Here is a 25,246-nt window from a genome sequence, read left to right on the forward strand (position 1 = left end):
GTCACACCTGTGGAGCTTCTTTCTAACACTTAAGGAAAAGCTGTCAAGTCTTTTGCCACATCTGGAAAACCTAACTCCCAGCCCCCGTTACAGAAAAGTGAACAGACTCAAATGGTGGTGACAAAAGATGAATAATACAGAAGTTTGTTGTGTCTTAATACTAGGATAAGCTCTGTATAGTTAAATGTAAACCACCCTCAGTCCTTTTGGGGAGATAGGGCGGGATATAAATAAAGTTTTATTATATTTTAAAATTAAAAATGGTATAGCTGGTATTAAAATCTTAAGAATTGCTTAGTCCCTTTTCTACATATCATTATTCAGAACTTGGAAAACTAGCTTTTAAAAAGTAATTCATTTTGTAACACATTACAAGCTTCCTCTAGGGCAGGGATGGGCAAACTTCAGCTCTCCAGGTGTTTTGAACTTCAACTCCCACAATTCTTGGCCTCATGCCCCTTCCTTTCCCCCTTCAGCCACTTAATATGTTTTGTTACATTACTCATTGCATTATATTACTTTAAAGTTCCTTTTGAATCTTTTAAAAGGTAAGAAAATGACCTAACATTTGATAAGGTCCCTTCAAAATGGCCTAGAAGTTATTTCCTGCCCTTCCCCATGCTTAAAAGTGTAAAGAAAAAAGGAATGAATAAACATTACTGATTACACATGCAAGACGTAATGACATTTCCATTCATATGTGGTTTGCGAAAGGGGCATTATTATGCCCAAGTTCCTCACCAAAGGAGTCTGTTACAGGTAATATGGTTATCTGATCACACATGACTGCCAAGTTCTGTCGTTGTTTGGAGAACTTTCATATTCCCATTGAGGTAAAAGCCAAATCAACATCTTACGTTTGTTTGCCAAGAGCTGAGATTTATATTGGCCTCGAACAAGACGGCAGGTGGAACCATCTCCGCTGCAGACCCCACAGTTGTCTTCCTTCACAGTGCTTCCCAGCTGGTGATCACAGCCAACAATCTGACAAAAGAGAAAGATGTGCAGTTGAACTGAACAACTCCTGACTGCTGGATCCATCTTTGTGGTTAGTTCCTGCCAATCCAATCCAATCCTCCCCTGCATATCGTCTACACAGTGCCATAAAGCATGTTAGCAAGATGGGGAAAATGCATGAATCTAGCGGGAGAACTTTAATTCCACCTGAAATCAAGAGCAAGGGCTGATGAAGCGGCTTCAGAGAAAGAGGCAGAAAAAAATTCTTCAGAGGGATGGAGCATTAAGTATTGCTTTTTCAGTTAAGGGTCTGATTAGCAAACATCATTCTTAACGTACTCATCATGAAACAGTAAGAATATACACAATTAGATCCCCAGAAAAATTGACCTAAGCTTTATCATTTTATGAAGAATGCGATGTTTGACTGATTTCCTGCCATAAGAAAATGTCAACACTTAATCTGGTTAAAGTTGCCAGAGTGAAAACCGGAGATGGCTTCCGAACCTTTAATGCGAGTGTTTATATAGAAGAGGAAATTTCAACAAGTGTTACATGTCTTGAAACCAGGTAACAAGCAACACCTGCTGAAATTTCCTCCTTGATATAAATATTAAAAGTTCTCTCCAGTTTTCAATCTAGCAACCCTAAACCTGACAGAATTTAGAAGAGATGCTCGCCAGACAAAAATGGTGGGGAAACCTTTCATCCTGATAGGCTACTGTAAATTAAATTCAACATCAGTCCTAATTAGAATAGAGTGTGCTCAAAGATGTGTTGACATGATTTAAGCTATACAGGATGTAAGATTTTACCCTATATCTCAATACTGGGTTTAACAATATATTTCATAGAACCATGAAAAGAAGCCTAAGGAAAGTGTTGGTACAATTTGACCCATCTGTACCTTATCATCTCAGAAACCAGGGGAAATTAACCCAAAGCGATGATCATGCATATAGGAATGCTAGTGAAGGACGGTAAGAATGTTTATAATTATTTGTTCCGAGTTCAAAACAAATGTTCCCCAACAACTGAGAGATGTGCTAATTCAATGGGAAAGGAGAGAAGCCATTTGAATAATTAGCATTCCAAGGGTCAAGAAGCTGGGGAAGAAGTCAGTAGCGGGAAAACCAAGACGGCAAAAGAGAAGTCAGGGTCAAGTTCTAAGGATCCAGAAAAGTAGGGAAGAGTCTCCAAACTTAGCTTGGATGTCTTTTCCATAGAGAGGGTGATAGATGGTACTTCCAGTATCTGATTAATGCTTGCTGCCTGCTTTATGTTTGTTGTTGTTGTGTGCCTTCAAGTCATTTCTGACTGATGGCAACCCTAAAGTGGCCCTATCATTGGGTTTTCTGGGACTGAGAGTGTGTTACCTACCCAACATTACTCCAGTGGGTTTCCATGGTCAAACAGAGAATTGAACCTTGGTCTCCGGAGTTGTAGTCCAATTCTCAATCCACTACATTATGCTGTCTTTCTGTTTTATCTAGACCAGTGGTTCTCAACCTATGGGTGTTTTGGCCTACAACTCCCAGAAATACCAGCCAGTTTACCAGCTGCTGGGATTTCTGGGAGTTGAAGGCCAAAACATCTGGGGACCCACAGGTTGAGAACCACTGATCTAGGCAGATGGACTGTTTGTTCAGTGGGAATGGTTGAGGTGGCAACATAGGAGCTGCAATTGTACTGAGTCTTTGCTTAAAACAGTTTTTTTATTTTCTTGCTATCCCAACGGGAGGCTCAACACTGAAAAGATAGAAAAAACAGCAATAATTCTGTGCAGTTTTCTCCTGATAATTGCATGTCTTTGAGTGTTGTGGAAGAATTACTTTGAAGAGAAAAACTGCAGAAGTTTGTGCAAAACAAAACTTGATTTTCTCATCATTGGAATATAGGGATAATACAGCAGAGGAACAGTTGTATTCTTCTGCAGCAAGGGAAAAAAAGTACTGTAATTATTTGTCCTTACACATGAAGATGAAATACTCAAGAATTTGCACCCTAATGCTAACTATATGAGTAAGCAGCAGAGATACGTAAGTTTAAGCAAAGGGCACAAGTCCTACATTCTGCGGAGTCCCGATAAAATGCCTACCTGCTCTGCCTTTCAAAACAACATGTGGTATTAATTATTTCAGGCCATCATTCTTTTCTCTGTAGTACAATACTGTATTCCGATAATGTTCAAAAGTGTGGCACAGGAGGGAAACCATATTTAAACCAAAAGGGCTGAATGTCAGGAAATCTGGATTCCATTTGCAACTCTCCAACAGGTATTGGGGGAGCCACTAGACAGTCTTTTCCTCCCAAATTTCTATAACCTTGAGTGCTCAGCTTATAAGCAATACATAAAATTTGATCTATAAAACAGATAGGTCAGAATACCTGGATTTAAATAGATGTAGTCTTATTAAAGTCATTGTGATTAACTGGCTTTGCATCAAAGCACTCAAGCATCAATAACGCATACACCAGACCATTGAGATACAAACAAGCAAATTGTATTTTAGAGGTTCTCATTAGATTGGAAGTGTTGTCAAAGAAAAGGAACAAAACAAATCAAAAATAAGGAGAAGGTGATAAAGCAGTGGTTCTCAACATGTGGGTCCCCAGATGTTTTGGCCTTCAACTCTCAGAAATCCTATCAGCTGGTGAACTGGCTGGGATTTCTGGGAATTGTAGGCCAAAACACCTGGGGACCTACAGGTTGAGAACCACTGTGATAAAGTTAGTCTGGGACCTTAGTTTGGGCTCAATGTTATGAAAATATCACTTGTTATAGCTGCACTGTTTTTCTGCTTGTAGGAATTGGATGGCAAAATACTGAGTCACATTTAATGTAAACTCAGGCTTGGGTTTTGATACTGAAGTACAGTGTTCCCTCACTACTTCGCGGTTTGCTTTTTGCGGATTCGCTGTTTCTCGGTTTTTCAATAAACTCTAAAAGTATATTATAAATCATAAAAAATTACAATTTACAGCCTAAGGAAGGGAGGAAGGAGAAGCTTAAGGGAGAGAAAAGGAGCCCAAGCGGCAACAGGAGGAGAAGGAGGTGATTTATCAACACATGATTGGTTGATAAAGACTTAAAATAGTGTACAACTACTAAAATAATGTATACATTTTAAAATAAATATAGTGTCCCTACTTCGCAGATTTTCACTTATTGCGGGTGGTCTGGAACATAACCCCCGCGATAAGTGAGGGAACACTGTACACATGTTCTGCATATCTTACAAAGAGTATTAACTCACCCTCTCCCCCAAATACAGCAATCAGGAAAAAAACAAGGCTCTCTCTCCCCCAGAGGGAGAAGTTTCCCTAGAATGGCCAAGAAAGTTAGAAGCTGTCTTTCAAAAAGAAATAAAAAATCAGATCCACACAACTGCACAAAAGGATGTAGTTCTGGTTTATCTTCTCCATTCTTTCTCCAGTATCATCACCCACTCTCTTCTCCCATAAACTAAAATAAAGAGCAACAATTAACAAATAAGAAGGTAACAAAACTAGGAGGAATCGGGTAGGAGAAGTAACAGCTGCATCCTCTTTTACAGCTGTGGGTCAGCTAAAAATAGACACCATCTCTTAGGTTGCAACCTGGCAGCCTTAGATCATCCTTATTTGGCAACAAGAGTTCAAAGCAAGTATTGATTCTTCTAGCTAACTATCCACATGCTTGGAATAATAGTTTGTTGTGATTTAAAAATGAATACAAGTGAAAATATTTGTAAATGTTTTTGGAAATGCATACTCCTAGTAAACACAGGAATGACCAATTGATACACTTCAAGGATCTTGTCTGAAGAGAAATGGAATAAACTGATTTTCCATGTGTTGCAAGTGAAACATCAAACAGTTCACTGTGTTTCCATTTTTAAAAATCTTTTCCACTTTAAATCCCATGCTGAGAGAAACTCAAACTCTGCAGCAAAGAGCTGTGGGTTCCTTTTGTACATGAATGATTCACGGCTAGCTTTCGGTTCAACTGTTTCCCCTCTTTTTTCTCTTGCATATTGAAAAAGATCAAAAGCTATTTTACACATGTTGTATTTCCCTCACATGTTGGAACTGTGTTTTATTTAGGCTTTGATTAGTTTGAACAAACCAAAATCAAACTATGGCTTGGATTGAAATGGACTGTATTTTGTTCAAAATTAAAAGTGGATGCTGTGAAAAAGGAAAAGAAGGGGAACTCATAAGCCAGATGTTCCCAGCCAAGTGTTCGTGTTGTGGAAAAGCATGATTTCCTATCAGGAGCAGCTATGTGTTTCTTCTCTGCAAGATACTTCTATTCTGAACTTTTGGCTGAATATTGAAGGAGAAATCCAAGGTAATGAATTCAAGGTAGATTCAGTAATTTGGATTTTTGGTTGTTTACTGCCATCACATTGACTTCAAATTATGGCAACCTCAAGAATGAGAGACTTCCAAGTCCCCCTGTCATCAAAAGCTCTTGCAGACTCAGAGCCATGGCTTCCTTGATAGAAGGCGGTTTTACACAGCCATTATACTGTAGTTTGAAACCATCTTGAAGTCAGGATGTCTACAAAACATGCACCCCCAAATGCGCACTGCAAAATGTATCAAGCCTGAAACAGCATATTAAAAAGACTCACAAAAAATTCCAGAATAAGACACAACATCCACTGCATCTAATCGATGTATATCTCATGAAGGGCTCAAAACCAGGACCAAGAAATGAGATTGTCAGGACAGGGCTAGCATTGCCACATTTGAAAAAACCCAGGAACACACTCACCAGAAGGTTAAACACCTCCCTTTGATGGGAAACCACAATATTCCCATGGGACTGCTCACTTTCCATCCCCAAATCTTAATTTGTTGTGCCCTATCATGTCTAATGCTGATGGACATGGTTTGGAGCAATCCATAACTATATGTAATTTGATTTTTTTGTGTTGCACTATGGCCCCGAAACCTCTTTGTTTTTGTGGCTGCCATAAACTGTGTTGAATTGGCTGAGACTCTATGAACCTCTTCACACGGGGCATTTTTGCCCTGTTTTTCTGCTTTTAATCAGACTTCAATCTAGAGTAGATTCTTACTGATGATCAGACACCAAGATTCTCCATTTTACTTTAACTGGTTCAATGTTCCAATATTTATTGAGGTCAGTACATGCCAGGAGTGTAGTGAGACTTTTTTCAGAAGTGCAGTGAGTTTACATAGACAAAAATGGAATTGTGAAGTATTCAGAAAGTATGTAAGTTGTGATTTGTCTGCAAGCTAGTAGAGAAATGATCAACCTGAAATTATTTCACTACTTCCAAAAACCAAGTGTACTACATTTGCTTTTCTTTGATGCAAAATTGAAGGCTTGTATGCCATTAACAGTTGTGTCAAAGGAGATGCACCAAAAGATGGATCCTGCAATATACAAAGTACACATGTTTAATTGTGTTCAGTGTTTTAGTAAGTTTATGATGAGTTAATGTTGTGGTTTGTCGTTTCCTTAGACAACTCACTGTATTTCTAAATGCTTAACTGCAATGCTAAACATTGGGGACTGGAGGAAAATTTAAATGAGGGTGTATAATTATTCAATATCCTCATTTGTCCCCAATATCACTACCCAAGTAGATAACAGGAGACAACACATACTGTATACACACAGATCTTAAGGGAAAATAGCATAATCTATATAAAAGAGGGAAGAATTTAACAAGAGAAAGCTTATTTTCCTTTTGACTTACAAAGTGGAAAACTCAAGGTAGGGTCTGCTTCAGACAGTTGGAAATAGTAAGCTATCAAACCAAAATATATTAAGTTATTAAAGTTGGTGGTTCAGATTTGCCAGCACCCGTGATTAAATTTTCTGGACTACATAGCTGCATGCAAAATACATGTCTCCAACACCAGAAGGCATATAAAATGAAACCATATGGTTTTCAACTAAATTTACAGATTTCTAATATCTGTGGCTGACAGCGGTAAATCAAAACCTTAAATTCTGCTGCTTCTGTGAGCTTAAAAGAAAATGCAAGACACCAGATTCAGGTACAATACAGGGAGGAATGTTTGTCAGATGTATTCCTTTGATAAACCCACATGAGGCTGCACAAACTTACATAGGACTCACTGTTCATATCTAAGACAAACCATTCTGAAATACTGTAATTGCAATATTATGTGCCCAGGGCTACTATCCCAGTGATATGGATACACACAGTGCCAGACTCTGAGAAACATCCTCATCAATAAGAAGTCCTAATAACATTCTATACTGGTCAAATAGATCTCAAATAAGGATTACCATGCATGCATTCGATATTACTAATGCGTTCTTTGTCACTGTCTGCTAAATTCTGAAGTTCTATAAAATACTGATGCTTGAAATCAACTTTATGTATCTCAGCCAGTGCTATAAGTAGGTTGGAATGCAAACAGGTTTAGCAGGTCCTTTGGCTAAAGTTATTGTTTGCTCTCTGGCCCCCATCTATATTACCATATAAAATCCAGATTATCTGCTTTGAACTGGATTATATGGCAGTGTAGACTCATATAATCCAGTTCAAAGCAGATAATTTGGATTTTATATGGCAGTGTAGATGGGGCCTCTGTTTGACTTCCTACTCAATTTCAGGGCTCAGTTTCATACTTGGGAGGGAACAGTTGGGCTGATAGTTCAGTTCTACCCAACACCACAGTTACATTAGAATACAGGAAGACGTGCTATGCATAATGCATACAATTTAATGCAAAGGCTAATTTCAGCCTAGGTCTAATGCAGGAAGTTGTCTGGCCTGTGTTCTAACAAGCCTATTAATCTATACCCACATGAGTATCTTTGGCAGTCCAAGTTGCCAGGTGCTATTTGGGGAGCATAGTCCCAGGGGCAGGATATTTCTTATTGGTAATATAGCATTATGCTTTTAATTTATATTTAATCCATAAAATTGATAGTTTTAATTGCATCTGTTTTGTACTCAACTTTAAACATATTTTATTAAGCCATTTGTATAATGTCTTTCCATTCTTTTAATTATATTCTTCCTTCCTTCCTAACATGGCTTGTTTTGTTTCCCAATAGATTGTGTGCACAACTCTTTTACGTATGTTTATGGTGTAACTATAGCATTGCCTTATTGTTTGTTTACAGTAATAAAGGCATACTGTCCTACCCAACACCACAGTTTCGTGTAATGCGAGGTGACAATGGGAGGGCGGCAGGAGAGGCAGCCCTTTGGGGCAGCTGAGCAGCTATTGCCACTTCCTGTAGGGCCGGCAACTAGGAAGGCTTTGTCCACACAAGGCCCTTCTCCATGAGGACATGTGGGAGGTTTTCTCATAATCAGAGCTGCTGCTGGTACTGGGGGTTGTAGTAGGCGCACATCCGGGCCTTAAATAGATTTCCTCCCCAAGTTCTTCGTCATACCCATGCGTTTTTATCCAGCAGGCTCATAAGAGCAAGCTGGCATTCCACTTGGTGCCTTGTTCTGAATGGCTTATTGTGCCCAAGCACTTGCATCCACCACCTCTCTCTTCAATTCCTCTTTTCACTTGTAATTTTTTTGGTTGCGCCAACATTTCATAAGCACACATATAAACATCTTACTGTTCAACTGAGGAGCCCTAGTGCCAACTTGGAACAGGTTGCCATGAATGTTCAAGCTTTAGAGCCAATTCACAAACAAAAATCAAATCTTCTCCTCCAATACCACTTGCTTTAAGATTTTTTCTTGCCACTCGGAGATCCAAGGGACAGGACTATTCCTGAGATCTGAGCTGCTGCTTGAGACTTGACAAACGTATTCCACCTCCAGCTTCTAACACTAAAGACTTAAAGGGGAACACCTGAAGAAGTCTAACTTCGCCCTTAAACAAGCTTCAGGACACTCAGAAAACTTTAACACTGCTATCTTTCCCTAGAAATTTGCACTTAGCCTGCCTACTAACTACTTACGTACCTCCCCTCAACCAACCAAACACACTATTAAAGCAATGGGATGTAGCTGAACTGCAACACCCCACCATGCCAAAAAGTTGATTAAATCTTAACTGATTAACCAAGAAGATAATGACATTTGTATACCAGATCATGAGAGGATAAACAAGTTTAAATATGTTTATGCAGCCCTGTGTACAAGTTTCATTATTTTGTTGTTTAATCGGTTTACATATACTCTGCATTGGGAAAAAGGTTAGTAAGAGAAAGATGCCACTTTGACTGAGCAGGATGCTGACCATCTCAGTCTAGCCTATTTTACCCCAAAACACAAAAATTTGCAGGTGGGCCTTCTTCTCCCTGTTTAATAGCTCAATGCAGAAACACCATACTACCTACCAGCAAGTTGTGGTATGGGTTATGTGACAATGATCATGAACTTGTATCCCTTGAGTCAATGAACTTGTATCACTTTTTACCATTGTAACACCTGAGTTATTTCTAAAATAATATGAAATGATGCATATTCTCATTTATTCTTGCTACAAGATCATCGTTTCAGGCACCACAGGGTAAAGAAGGTGACTGACTTCTTAGACCCACCTTCAAGATCTACAATGTTTTCTGTTTTCAGCAGATGTTTTGTACATATTGACTTTTCTAGCTAAATACCCACTGTGCTCTAGCAGTTCGCATGCTTGTCTAAAATGGGTCATAACGTTCTGTATCATCGAGAAATAGTAACAAGAAACTAGTTTACTAACTTACTTGAATCTGAGATGCGTTTCTTTGGAATATGCAATCAAGGCTGTGGGTCGAGGAGCAGATTCTTAATTATAGTGAGGGTTTTACACTCACTTTTAAGCCTGATGCTGTGTAAAATAACTGTCAGGTCAAAAATCTGGGAACCACTTTCCTACCATCTAATATTTTGCAAGATACTTCATTGAATAAGAAAGGTCACAGAGCTTTGAGTGCAATCAACTTTTAGTATACTATTGACCAAAAAGTCTTGACCAGATGGACTCCTATATATTTATCCTATGTGAGAACTTTGGCTTTATTCATGAGATTCCCTCCACCCCCAGACATATAAACTGGATCTACAATGAAAAGTCTTGCTTGAACCACAGTTGCTTATAAATGCTCTAGGGGAAGACCTCTCTCATAATCACCCCTTTCCAACATTGAGAAACTTGGCTACAAAACAATACAACAATAAAAGCCAGAAAATCTAGCCAAGTATAGATAAATCTTGTGTGTATGTGTGTGTTTTGAAGACTGTCTGCACCACAAATTTTATTATTGAGATCCCATTATTGGGATGAGTGTCCTTAATCAACTTTAACACTTGCTTTTAATTTGAGCCTTGTTCATATCTTGCAATCTGGTTGATATGCTGATGTACCCTAGAGTTTTTGCCTGGTTCTTTGAAAAATGTTCAGATGACAGAATGTTTTGGAACCTGGTCTGCACATGGACTGGGGCTGGAGTGGGGAGAACAGCTTTCTTGCTAAACAAATCATTAAAGACTGGTCCCACTGACATTGCTTATTCCACTTATCAATTATCATTATTGTTATTGCTGATGGCGATAGTGCTGCTCTTGATATAATATCAGTATACTGTAGGGTGGCCACTCAACACATCATGAGAAAAAGAAAAAAGAAAACACTAGTATGTACCAAGGAAATTATATGACTGTACCTTTTCCTAATGACATTCCATACCACATAACAATAGCAATATGATAACACTATCCTATGGAATCCTGGTTCTACAGTTTGGTGAGACACTACAACTCTCTGATGGAGAGCTCTAAATATCAGGGTTTATAATTTAGAATTCCATAAGATGCAGCCATGGGAGTTAAAGGGGTATCATGTTGCTATACTTTCCTGCATGAACCTGTTAGAATACTAAATTCATCTGGAGAGGGTCTTCTCCCTGTCCAATCACCCTCTCAAACCCATTTGGCGGGAACAAACTAGAGGGCCTTTTTGGTGGTTGCTCTCAGACTTTGGAAATCTCTCCCCAGAGAGATCAGGATGGCCCCGTCCCTTCTTGCAAACAATTGAAAATGTGCCTTTACCATCAGGCATATAGGGAATGATGAGGTTCAGGCTGCTAGGGGGATAGTGTGAGAATGATTTGTGGTTGGGAGCTGTGTAGCTATTAAATGTAATTTTAAATGTATTTTAATATTTATTTTCCATGACACAAATACTTTTTTAAAAAATTATATTTGAAATTTAATGCATTTGCTAGGATGTAATTGTATTGAGTCATGTTTGGTGTTAGCTGACTTGAGTCCCTACGTTGGAAGAAAGGTGGGATTTTTAAAAACCTAGTACTGTAAGTAAATATTATGCTGTGTGAAAGGATTCCTGGCTTCTTTCTCAGATAGTTCATTCACTTCTCACATGTTGGTTCAACAATGGAACATGGACTTTTAAGGCCCTGATACTATTGATAACAACCATGATACTATTGATAACAACCATCCCCTCAGGTGAAGGTTAAATTGCCTCTGCGTCTGTCTCTGTCTCGGTTCTATGTGTATATAGGCATTGAATGTTTGCCTTATATGTATATAATGTGATCCGCCCTGAGTCCCCTTCGGGGTGAGAAGGGCGGAATATAAATACTGTAAGTAAATAAATCAATCAATAAATAATTGATATGCAGTATCTCACAGAAAAGTACAAAGCAGTAAGTTAGAAAACACTGCAGTTTTTCTCGTAGCTGGCCACTATTAATACCTTCCTATGAATCACACTGATTTCCTCACTATTTAGCTTCCCTTGTATTCTTAGGATAAAAAGCTATGAGTTCTTCCCACACAATGACCTATGTGCACTAGAGAGAGTGAAAAATGTACTGTCAGAGCCATGTCACAGAATGGTCAAGGCATCTTTGGTCCAGTATTCCCAATATACAGAACTCACTTCAACAAGCTGGCATTGCAGATACATGAAAGCCTGCCCTCCAGTCTTTGCCAATTTCCTGCAGACATCAAATTACTAAACAGCAAGGATCTTTATGTACTTGTCCATGATTTGGACTACAATGTCAGTGATTCTTTGTTAGCCGTTATGACATATTAGGGTATCACTCCATTTAGGCCATTCCATTTGCAAGGCATGCACATTGAGTGTTAAAAACACAGAGCCGCTTTTGTTTATAGAAGCTGGTCCTCTGTCCAGAAGCAAACAGACGTTCCACAGCAGTGCATCCTTACTGTCAGCAACCACCAGAGCCAAAGGAGGCCTTCTGTTCCTGCCATCAGATAATATTCCATACTCTGGTGAAACCAAATGCAGTGGGTTCACCCTGTCCTCATTCATTAGCAAGATGCTAGATCTTCAGTGTGGGAATCATGCCTTGCGGCTTGATCCATAGGTTGCCAAGAAAAGATAGGACACACAACAAAGAATGGGGGAAAGGGCAGAAGGAATAAGTGATTGGGGCACAACTGTTTCATAAGAGAGAAAAGAACATGATAGATTGCATAGATGTATACACATACAATGCAGAATTGCTTGTTTTTTATTTACTATTATACAAAAATCTATCAGAATATCTAAAAAAAGATGATACAATTCTTGTTCATAGGGGTTTTTTTGGATCCCAAGTATTCTGAGCATCTGCAAAACACTAGTGCTTTTGCAAAGATTGAAACAGCATATGTCACTTTCCAAACAGATGTCAAACTTGGTTTTGACATCTGTTTGGAAATATATAAAATGTGGGCAGTGAATTTGAATAACAACAGTGCTGCATCACTATAAGGTCAGCAGATCAGTTAAAATGTTCTGTAAGCAGAGTGGGGAAAGTGTATCCATCAGCAACATACAGTCCATGAACCCCACAGCACTTGAAACGAAAGCCCCATCTACACTGACCATTTAATGCAGTTCGAAGCTAGCTTATAACGGAAGCCAGAGAGCAAATTCCCCCAAAACATGCTCTGAGGGTTGTGCAGTCACCATCCAAGCCTCAAACTGGTTCCAAGATTTCCTATCATCTGTACATTTCAGGACAATTTATTATACACTAAACATAAACATGCTAATGTATCAATTGCTGGAGAAATAATTTGAGTCTATACAGGATTTTTTGCCTTTTGTGTGTGCATGTATCATGGCAAGTCAGGGGTGCTTGACATGTTATTGTTAAATCTAAGCTCATTCACCTTTTGCAAACTAATGCTTTACCATTTCCCAATACATTTCTCACATCAAAAGGCACACTAAACCCTTAATAATAAGAAGCTGTGTATTTTAAGAGCAAACACACTCAGGAATGCATATTTAGAGAGAAAATAATTTTGGAAGGATGCTTTTCTAAATGAGACACATTTAAAACAGTATTTGAGACTCACTTTCAGACCTCTAGAGCAACACCTTTAAAAGGGGGCAGAGATAGGAGAAAGATAGATTTATCCATATCTAATACAAATATACAAATGTTTTTATAATGGACTTAGAGGCAAGACAGCGGGACATGAATCAATCTACAAACCTTATGCAGTCAGAACATTTTTTGCTGAAATTCTTAGCCAAAGCATGCTCATTTTATGCTTTTGCCACTATTTCCATAGTGGTTATCTATTGACAAGCCTGTCTTTTGATGTCATAATTTATATCCTTGATTCCCAATGGATGCTTAACCTATGGGGAACTTCGTGTTTATCTTTGTTTTCAGTGGTTGACCTTTTAACCCTAAAATGTTGTAAGTTGGAGGATGGGATTTCAGTTTGTTTTTTTCAGAAACTCATCAGTGCCTGTTACAGATAGTCTACAGCTGCAACTCAGCACATCAAATACTTGACCAGCCTACAGACTTTTTCTACTACTTGCTCTGTGTAGGTAGCTGATTTTCTAATAAGGGTTCCCTTAGTATAAAGTGAGTATCCCTTATCCAAAATGTTTGGGACAGGAAGTGTTTTGGATTTCAGATTTTTTTTGGATTCTGGAATATACAAGATGAGATAACTTGGAGGTGGGACTCAAGTCTATAGACAAAATTCATAAATTCTCACAACATCCTTTCTACGGAAAGCTGGTTATTATGATGTCATATGCTGCAGATGAAGGAGGACACTGAGAACTAATTGTTTTGTCCAAGGCAAGCATTGGCAAATGTGAGAAGATAGATTGGGTTACAGTTCTTCAAGAGCCATCCTTCTCTAGTGGCTGAATGTCCAAGATAGTCTTATGAGACACATATCTCACAACCATGAGTAATCTTTCTACTTTATGTGCCAACAGAAAGAAGGGGTTGTTCTTGGTGTGTGTAAATTACACGTTAATAATACTGGAACAGAGGGCAGGCATAACTATATACAGGTGTAATGTCTATAATTAAGGTTTTTCTTTTAACTCCCTTTTAAAAGCCTTAGATTTTAACTGTTCCCATTACTTTTTATGTTAGAAGGTGTGACCTGCATAAAGCAGAGTTAGAAAGTGTTTTGACAAATGCTCCGTACATTTGGTCTCTGACTTTTGTGCTGCTCTCGCTCACCGTGATGATTGAAGTGTGATGAAAAATGACAACTATGATTTCAAATAAAAGTGTAAGTTGATATATTAAAAGAGATGCAGAATTAAAAGAACAAAGAAGCTGTTGTGGAGCTGGGCTGTTCAGAAGCCAGAATATTTTTCATTTATGCATTCAAGTCCCCTATTGATTCTTCTTTCAAGTTGTGTTCTTCTCTGTTCTGCTCTCCCCTTCTCCTCCTTTCCAATATTACTTTATTTGTGGGTCAATTTATTCTCTTGGAGCTTTGTTCCACAAAGGGAAAACACAACCTTTCAAAAAGATGGAAAATAAAAGTTAAAGCTTCCCAGGCATTGAGCCTCCAGCTAATGTTACAATTTCTGAAGTTGATTAGGAATGTTATGGCTGTGTTCCTCACTCAGCTCACAGGGAAAATGTCACAGGTGGTTAGTAGATCAGAAATGTGAGGGTACCAATTATGTCTGCACCATGAAGACTTGGCCCAGTTTCTGATCTTAGTTTCAGTAGTGTAACAAAATCAGTACTTCAACAAGGTATATGGCTCAGGCCACCCGAATCAGCTTTTAAAATATTCCCTTCTTCTAATCACTGGTGGACAAAAATGCCTTTAATGTGTGTGTGAAATTCCAGCCAACATCAGAGACTACAGGGGGTTCACAATAAAAGAAAACACTAGAATAAAAACTACTGAAAGATGAAGACCCACCAATGGGTAAGGAGGTTGGCCATCAGTACTGCTGGCATGCTCCTTATAGAAAAAGGTGGGGTTATACAGGTTGAGGACCCCTTATCCAAAATGCTGGAGACCAGAAATGTTTTGCATTTTGAATTATTTTGGAATACCTGTAATTACATATATGCATATCATGAGATATCTCGGAGATGGGACCCAAGTCTAAACATGAAATCCATTTATGTTTCAGTTGTAACTTATACACATAGCGTGGAGGAAACTTTGTAAAATATTTTAAATAATTTTACATGAAAGCCCTATCTGAGCCATTCATGTGGACAATCCTGAATTTTGGACCACTTCAAATTTTAGAACTCCAGGTAAGGAATACTCAACCTTTATAGTGAAAGTTATAAAGATTTGTCAGTTTGTAATATTGAATGTAAACATCTTCCTGTTTATTCTTTTAAGATCCAAATGAAACAGTATGTAATACAACCTTCCAAGAAGCTACACAGAGTAAAGATGATAAACTCGTTGTTAAATATGTTTTACTTCATGCATTAACTTGTAGACTTTGTAAGACAACATATGTGGCTTTATCTTTATTTACAGATTGAAAACCTTTTCACAAAGACAAATCTGAAAGGTCTGTACACATTTACACAGAAGTATAATCACTAAATATAACAGACGTTTCTCCCATGCAATTGGAAAATGAATTATTCTTCTATTATATTAGGGGAATTATATTCAAAAGTGGGAGTAACAGGGCAAGAACGCTATAAAAATATTGGACACCGCATTACAGGAAGATGTGTTTAAAAAGAGGCGGGTATGTCTTTAGGTGTGTATAAAAAGCTAAGACATGGAAGATGTCTGTTTTATTTGTAAGTACTTCTCAAACAAGATACTCATGGGCTAATTGTATAATGTCTCTGTGGTCTCTCCTCAAAGGATCATATTTTAATCCTGTGATCATTAATCATTAGGCACTTCATTTGAAAATATGCACCCAGTTTCCTTTGTCCAATTTCATGCCATCTGTACATAATTAAGATAGCATTGCTTTGTACTCTTCCTTGGCTTTTGGGAATCTGTCCTTTGGATGAAAATGTGTTAGCTGCCACAAAGTGTACTAATGCAAAACACTGAAATTCCAACGGTTCATTGAATATTCTAGAATGGATATGTGTTTCTTTTTATTTACAGACTCTATTCTTCAGCCAAGAAGACTGCCAGAACAGCTTATATAGGATCAGAAACAAACAATGCAGCACATGCCACAGGATTACAACATAAAGCACTGCAAAAAAGGGAAAAAAGAATGGGCAGAGCAGTTAGAAGGTAGAGAAACCCAGAGATAGTTTGTCTATCCGTGTCTGTATATGCATCTTCAAGTCACTGGAGACTTAAGGAGACTCCATGGATTTCATAGGGTTTTGTAAGCAAGGAATACTCAGAGTTATAATGACCGCTTGAACAGAAATAGGTTCACCCCTCCCAATGGACAGAAGAAGGCATCCATCTCAAATGACAGAGTTAGAGCAGTGCATACTGCCACTTTGTCATGGTTTGCAAAGCACTGTGCTATGTGTGGAAATGGAAATGGAAAATGAAGTGCATGAAGCTGAATGGCTGAACCTGCAAATATCTGGGGATTGATTTGATACTGTTTCTGTTCTGCTGCTGCAGAACCAGTTTGGACAAGTTTTCAGTGTTGACTGAGTACTGCTGGTGGAGAGAGCTGTGCACTCAGAGAGAGGCCTTGCTATTTTGAGGCCTGTTTGCTACTGAGAAAAGAAGAAGAACCAGGACTGTATTCTTCTCTGAAGCAGATTTGTGGACTGAGAAAGGACCATTTATGACTGTGGACTTCTGTAAGTGATCAGAGGGACTACTGTAAATACTACTGTTTTGGATCTTTTGGATTCAGTAAAGTTCTTGTATTTTTGTTCTGCAAACCTGAGTGGCATGTTACTGTTCTGCGGGTGACTAGATCTCAGACCCAAGTAAGAACTTCCATTTATCATCATCAATCTGTAACACACTTGAGGTGTCTTTTCCTCTCTTTGGAGAGCTATTGCTGTCCCCTTGAATCATTTACTCAAGGTCCCAAAAGCCTGGCTTAGAGGACTGACTCAGGCTTTTGTAGACTTGACCAACCCTTGGAGAGCACTCACAGCTGGTATCAGAGAAGTAGGTGGACAGCTAATAGAAGAGGGTTAGGAGAGTTTAATGAGCAAGCTAAGTAAGGTGGGCCGGAAGGAAGGAAGGTAAGGAGTGAGGAACAGGAAGGGAAGGAAGTAGGGTATGTGGAGGAGGTAGGTAGGTGATAGAGTGAGCAAGAGGAGGGAGGCAAGCAAGGAAGAAGGCGAACTGGCAACACTGCTTCTGCTGATGGGGCAGTATAAGCACTTCTCTTTCCACCTCAGGAGCACTTAGGAAACCATTCGAGGAGAGGAGAAGCCAAACAAAGCTGGTCTCCATTTAAGCACACTGAAAGAAGACTTCCAGTTCTATCCTTTGCTGGAGCCAAGTGGGATTAACATACTTTTGGTTTAGCAACAAAAATACATTAACTGGACTGATACAGTATTGGGAATGAGTGGAAAATAGCATCAGACTGCTGCAAAGATGCTTTCTATTAGTGGAATAATAAAAACAATGGAGGAGGAGGGGGGGGGATAGGTTATTTTCCTATACTACACATCCTTTTGAAAGCACAATTAAAACTGTGAAATGGCCAATAACAAGTCAATGGGTATGATTTCTCTTCTTGTAAATACTGATTCATCTTGTTGATAAAGTACATTATTTAACGCAACATCTACACATCTTGCCACAGAGTCACCATTTCGAAAGACAGCTGCTTTTGACTCCAGAACACTTTATACTATACAAGCAGTCGGGTTTTCTTTTTCTGAATGTAACCAGAAGTCTGTGTTGATTTTCTGCTAAGCTGGTGGGTGGTCACATGTGAAGCAAGGGGCTTTGCCATGAGAACTTATAATTGCATGAAACCTCATAAATGTCACTCAGCTACTTGCATCCCTGCACCACTAAGCAACATCAAACAGATCTGGGTTAAAAGAGGCATATAAATTTCACTGTTATCATCCAGAAGGGATCCCAAACAGAGAATGCTCACAAATACATATTTAATATTGCTTCACAGAGAAAGTGAGCCAAATTGGTGTGATTACCTTGGAGTGTAAGTTGCAAAAATAAGGGTACATCTGTAACATAATCCATGGCACACCATGAAGAAAGTGCTTAGTAACACAGAGAACAAATATACATCTCTAGCTACTGGATCCATGAAAGTCAAAGTTGCTTAAGGTAATCTTTGATATTAATACAGGACTTCTCACCTGAAAGGTGCTAAGCATAACAGTGTAACAATGCAATGAGCTTCCACCCTTTCCTGAATACTGAAAATACATAAAATAATTTTCTCTAGGGTTTTATATAAATTTGTCGATTCAGTTTGCCAGCATCTGATCTTATCTACACACACACTGTTTAGTAAACTCACGGATTTAGGTTTTCATCCAAAATATCTGGAGGCTTTAATCTTCACCGTTGCAATATATACAAATATACAAACAAGATAGGCAGATCCACTTTTCTTGTACAGTAGAGTCTCGCTTATCCAACGTTCTGGATTATCCAACGCATTTTTGTAGTCAATGTTTTCAATATATCGTGATATTTTGGTGCTAAATTCATAAATACAGTAATTACTGTGTATTGAACTACTTTTTCTGCCAAATTTGTTGTCTAACATGATGTTTTGGTGCTTCATTTGTAAAATCATAACCTAATTTGATGTTTAATAGGCTTTTCCTTAATGCCTCCTTATTATCCAACATATTCGCTTATCCAACATTCTGCCAGCCCGTTTATGTTGGATAAGTGAGACTCTACTGTACTTGCAAACAATCAGAGTCATCAAATAGTCATATACAATATAGGTAGATACTCACACCGAGTCACACATTAGAGAGAGAGATGGATTCTTTCATCCTCTTTATACAAAGTCATTAGAAAGGGACATTGGCTGATGCAACCCTTTTGCAGTAACCCTCACATGGTTATGACTTAGCCATTACCACACCCCTTTGGTATTGCATCATGACATTCACAGTCACTACCCAGATGCTATCAATACTTCACATGTTCATCTTGATTAGAAATGTTGTACTATTTCTATCTAACAGTGCACATACCCTATGTGAGCATTCACGAGAAGGCATGTAACTGCTTTTGGGAAGTGAGGCTGCTTTAATAATTGGCATTCATCAACAGATGTTCTAAACAGATTATCTTCTGCAGAGACTGCATGAGATCACTCCCTACCACCACTCACAAGGAAATATGAAACACAATGACTAAAAAGTCTGGAACCCATACCCTATGAGGAAGAGTTTAGGGACCTCAGTATGTATAGCATAGAGAAGATAATATAAAGACATGATGTGATAACCATGTTTAAATATTTGAAAGAATGTCATATTCAGAAGGAAGCAGGTTTGTTTTCTACTTCTCCAGAGACAAAGTGGATTCAAATTACAGGAAAAGAGATCCAACCTAAACATTAGAGAGATCTTCCTGATGGCAAGAGCTGTTCAACAATGGAGTATGCTCCCTGCTTTGATTGTGTACTCCTGCATGACAGGATGGAGTTGGACTAGATGGCCCTTGGGGTCTCTTCCAACACTATGATTCTATAAACTTACACTACCACAACTCCACTACAAAGAAATTCCATTCTCTTCCCTCTTTCATTTGCTTCAACCCGAATGCCTCACTATTCCAAGTGCTTAGATACCACCTGAGCTGCAGTGGCATTAGCTGTCTTGATGGCCACCCTAAGTACAATGGCTCATTCTGAAGACTACTGAGAGGAATTTGGCAGTCTCTGCAGATTTGCAGAGTTATTTAGGAAAGCTGACCAATGTCCAGTTCTGGAAAGCATGTCAGGCCATTTCACTGAAGAGCAACTAATGACAGATTTTGGTGCATTTAGTGAAAGAGTCTCATGTTTAGTGAAAGAGCCCATGAGGTAACTACCAGTCAGGAAGTAAAACTCTCCTTTTCTTCCCCAGCAAAAAGTGTTCTCAAGAGAGACCCTTTGGATATAGGTACATTGCTGCCAATTTAAAATAAAACATTCTCTTTTTAAAATTTCACAATTACAGCTGATCTTCCAGAGTACACAAAATATTAAACTGCCAATAGAAGGAAAGGACAAAAGGGAGCAAAGGAAGAAAGGCAGGGAGAAGTGAAAGAAGGGGAAAATGTCCTGTTCATAGTAAGTATCATTTCTAAGACATATAGCACATTCTTCTGTGAGAATGCCCCATTCCCCCAAATGATGGCAAACAAATGTTGGTTGGTATTCTGTAAACAGCATATGCACGTATGCTACACATGTACAGTAAATAGTGCAACAGATATGCTTTGCTGACAGTGACAGAAGCAGTTCTGCATATAGTAATGTTGGACTTTGTATTTATAGATAGTGCATTGTGGTTGCACAAAAGGATTGCACATGCAAATTGTATCCAGTTTTGGGCAGATATTGCAAAATGTCATTTTTTCCCCATGGGGGTTGTTTAGTATTGGTGTAGTAGCGTACCTCTGTAGGTGGATCTTTATGTTACCCAAGAGCAGGGGCAGTTCAACCGTTAGGTGAAGTAGGCGGTTTCCAAAGGCGCCATCCTCTGGGGGGCACAGTTGAGCTGCCTCTTGAGGCACCTCAAAGTGCCCCTAATGAGCAGCTTCTTTTTTGTCTTTTTTTCTTTTCCCCCCCTCTCCGCTGGGAGGGGGCACGCCTTCTGGGAGTGCCTCACCTTCCCCTTCCTGCATGCACGCATGCATGCATGCATGTGCGCACACCCCCGTCGCCTCCTCCCAGGCCCGCAGCCTAGCCAGCCTCCGAGGCCTCGCACCGGCCTCCGTGGCCTTGCGCCGGCCTCCGCCTCCTCGAGGCCAGGTCTCCAGGCTGCCTGGCCATGTTCCAGAAGCTTTCTCTCCTGATGTTTAACCCTACCTATGGCAGGCATCCTCAGAGGTTTTGAGATCTGTTGGAATCGAGGTAAGTGAGGTTACATATCTGGACCTGAATACACTGTATAAGATTTCTATTGTTCATTATTATTATTATTATTATTATTATTATTATTATTGTCTGCTGGAGACAGGTGTGGATTTTGCCATTGGCAACCTTGAATAGCATGTAATCGCCTTCCAGCTTCAAAGCCTGGTTGCTTCCGCCCTGGGGGCATCCTTGGTTGGGAGGTGTTAGGTGGCCCTGATTGTTTCCTGTCTGGATTTCCCCTGTTTTCGGAGTGTTGTTCTTTATTTATTGTCCTGATTTTAGAGTTTTTTAAATACTGGGAGCCAGATTTCCTTTCCGTGGCCTTTTAATTCCTATGGATTTCTAAGGACCCCCAGGGCTCTTCCACACAGCCATATAATCCGGAATATCAAAGCAGAATAACACACAATATCTGCTTTGAACTGGGTTATCTGAGTCCACACTGCCCTATATCCCAGCTCAATGTTTGGTGCTAAATTTGCAAGTATAGTAATTCCTACATAACATTACCATGTATTGAACTGCTTTTTCTGTCAATTTGTTGTAAAACATGATATTTTGGTACTTAATTTGTAAAATCATAATGTAATTTGATGTTTAATAGGCTTTTCCTTAATCCCTCCTTATTATCCAACATTTTCGCTTATTCAACGCTTTTATTTTTCAGTGACTGGTTTGGGGGGCAAAGAGCCAAAATTCTGTTCGCTTACGCTTGAAAATTACCTTGGACTGGCCCTGCCCAAGAGGATTTTGGGTTGCAGCTATGCACAGAAAGACAAACATCTTAAAGAGAATGGATCTTGATGTTTCTGCTGCACCAAACAAAACAGCACACTTTTCTCTGGTATAGCTGAGTTGTGATAAAAGGGAAATAGCTCCACTTAATGCTAATTTGTAAGACTAATCCTTGAGCACAGATTTGGCACACATTTTGGAGTTCAAGTATGATAGAAATACATGTTTCATCTCTGTTCCTCTCTGTGTGTCATTGCTCTATGTTCTGTATGGCTAATGGAAACCTACAGGGATGCATGAACAAGCCAAAATGCATTTGGATGTTGAATCCATGATTTTCCCCCTTCTAAAATCTAGCATTTAGTTGGACATGTGCTGTACTACAAGCCATGTGTTAACAATGCTGGCCAAGAAGATGACATAGAAAAACCACTAGGCCTTGCACACATTTTCAAGAAGCTTTTGTGTCATTTTCTTTTAAAGAGGGATTTTTTGGTAGTGTTATGCAGAATCAAATGCAGTATCCATACTACTGACTGAAACAAATTGATAAAGGAAACACACATTCCAGATTCTAGGCTTTAGGTCACATACAAATGTGTGTGGCAAATCTGTAATAAACTCATCCAGAAATCTTTTCCTGTGAGACAAGTAGTTTTGCAAATGGTGGGAATGCTGTGAGTGCCATTTATCTGGATTTCAGATAGGCATATTTTGATTAGCAAACTAATAATACAGTGAATAGATATTATCAAAGGGATCCGCAATTGGTTGGCAAGCTTCATACTAGATAGAAGGATATCTCGAGTGGAGGGCCTCACTGTCCCAGGGCCACTACTCTTCAACATTTTTATCAGTGACTTAGGTGGTGGGTACAGGAATCCATATCAAGAGGGATGAAACAGGGAGGGATAGTTAGCATATTGGAATATAGGAACCCAATTCAAAAGGTCCTAGATATGCTATAAAATTGGTCAGAAATTAATAAAATGAAATTCAATAGAGACAAAGGCAAAATGCTATATTTAGGTAAAAAACAAACAAATGGACAGGTATAAAATGGGGGGGGGGATACATTACTTGTCCCCAGGTAAACCGCCCTGAGTCCCTTTGGGGAGATAGAGGTGGGATAAAAAATTAAGTTATTATTATTTATTATTATCAGTCATACTATGTGGGAAATGGTCTCAGGATTTTTACTGATTATAAATTGAACATGAGCCAGCAATATGATGCTGCAGTAGATAAGGCAAATGCTATTTTAGCTTGCATTAACAGAAGCATAGTTTCCAAACTGAGGGAAGTAATAATACCATTACATTCTGTATTGGCCAGGTCTCATCTGGAGTACTATGTTCAGCTTGGGGTGCCCCCTTTTAAGAAGCATACAGACAAGTTGGAACAGATTTAGAGGAGGCAACACGAATGCTAAGAGGAATTGGAGAATGTATGTTGAGAGTTTGAAGGGGTTAGACTTGTTCAGCTTGGTGAAGAGAAGACTGAGGGATTGCAGTCTTCAAATACCACAACAGAGAGAAGGGGCTATTTCTGTTTCCTTCTGCCTTAGAGGGTAGAACAAGCTTTAATGGCTTGAAATTACAGGATAATAGATTTTGAATCAATATTAAAATGTACTTATTGAGGGTAAGAACAGTTTAGCAAGGGAACCAATTGCCTAGACAAGTAGTGAAGAGCTCCTTCCAACTCTGTGGTTCTATAATTCCAAATGTGCTCAACTTTTACAGATCCATTAGCCGTGTGAGATTAGTGGGAGACAAGAAGGTGTAAAATATACTATAAGGATGAGCTGAATTAAAATAGCATTGCTGAAATGCAGATCTGTGCAGGATTTCCTCAAGACAAACAGAACTCTATTTGAAGCTAGAATGCGTAGTGTTTGATAAGAGCAAAAGCCTGGAATACTAATATAACTTCAGGATATGACTTATCTTAATGACTTATCTTAACTATCGCATTTTGAACAGATATATGTGTGAGTTTTCTGCACAAAACTACTCAAAATACTCAATACACACACACACAAATATATGAAGGGATTTTGCACAGGAAACAAAATCGCATGCATTTCTGGAAAACTTTGCCAAATACAAATACTAGGACAAAACTGTGGATAAACATAATTGCTGCGTTATTCTTCCCAGCAGAGTTTTGTATTAGAAGACCTTTTTCTCTGCAGGATAATAAATAGAAATGGATATTTGTTTCCATTAAAAGCATATGTGTGGTGTACAATATTCTAAATTCCACAATGACCATAATAAGTAAATTGTCAATATCTACCATGAGAGAGGTTTTCTTACAAGTTTTCTCTGTACATGGAAGTTTGGCAAGGGTCTTTTTTGGGAAGTATATATCTCAGAACGTGCAGCCAACAACTTTTGGGATTTGTAGTTCAAATAATTCTACAATATCTGTTTCAGCTGTACATCATGTATGAAAAGGCCTTGCACATCAAACCCAATGGTCTGACCAACAGAAATGTCCAAGAGAAGCACCATAGTTCAAATCAAGTTTATTTTCATAGTCTACATGTGACACAAGCACTGAACACAACAAAAGCAGAATGTAGGATACTGGGAACACATATTGTACCAATAAGCGATGGTTCTTCCCATGAATAATGAAGAGATCAGCATTTCTAAGGGCAGGTTGATAAAGAGCCTGGAGTTTCTTTTAAGAGCAATGACTACAAAGTAGTGTTGTGCTTTTGTATGGAATTGCTGCTCATTTTGTATAATTTCATTTTTGTCGTCTCATTTTCATATTTGGTTCCTGCTAGTGAAAATGAACTACGTATACGACATGAATTTTCATCTGGCTAATTAAAAACATGAAATTTTTTGTGCCATTGGCGGCAATGGGAGGGCTTCCGAGGCTCATCCCGCCCCTCGATTTTTGGGCTAGAGGGGTGAAAATCGCCACGCACAGAGGGCATTTCAATCCCTTTTAGCCCACCAACTTTTAAAACATTTGGATCTTCCCCAGAGTACTATTGTTATTAATAATATTATTATTATTAATAACACCCATTGGCACACACCAGATGTAATACAGAGGCATTCCTCTCCCAGGCTCAGCTTAGATTCCCACAGTAGCTAGCTATCATTCTTAATATATATATATATATATATATATATATATATATATATATATATAATTAACACCAATTGGTACACATCAGCTGTAATGGGAAATCAGCCCTCTGCCGATACCTGCTTATTGTTATGGGGCAGAAACCAAAGGAAAACGAAAGCAAGCATAATGATTGTGCGGCTTTTATTTTCGTGTTGTGTCTCATTTCCTACAAAAATGTCATCATTCA

The 25,246-nt window shown here is 38.8% G+C and overlaps 1 protein-coding gene across 2 annotated transcripts in view; it reads right to left on the reverse strand.

Moving 5' to 3' along the window:
- The window catches only part of adamtsl1 (ADAMTS like 1), a 671,866-nt gene that overhangs the window by 207,847 nt on the left and 438,773 nt on the right, over positions 1-25,246 (reverse strand). For both annotated transcript variants that reach the window (XM_062971884.1, XM_008103489.3), the window contains one exon: positions 858-984. In XM_062971884.1, the coding sequence (XP_062827954.1) occupies positions 858-984 (127 nt within the window). The remainder of the gene's footprint in view (positions 1-857; positions 985-25,246) is intronic.

The sequence above is a fragment of the Anolis carolinensis genome, chromosome 2 (genome assembly GCF_035594765.1).
Source record: "Anolis carolinensis isolate JA03-04 chromosome 2, rAnoCar3.1.pri, whole genome shotgun sequence".
NCBI classification, from domain to species: domain Eukaryota; kingdom Metazoa; phylum Chordata; class Lepidosauria; order Squamata; family Dactyloidae; genus Anolis; species Anolis carolinensis.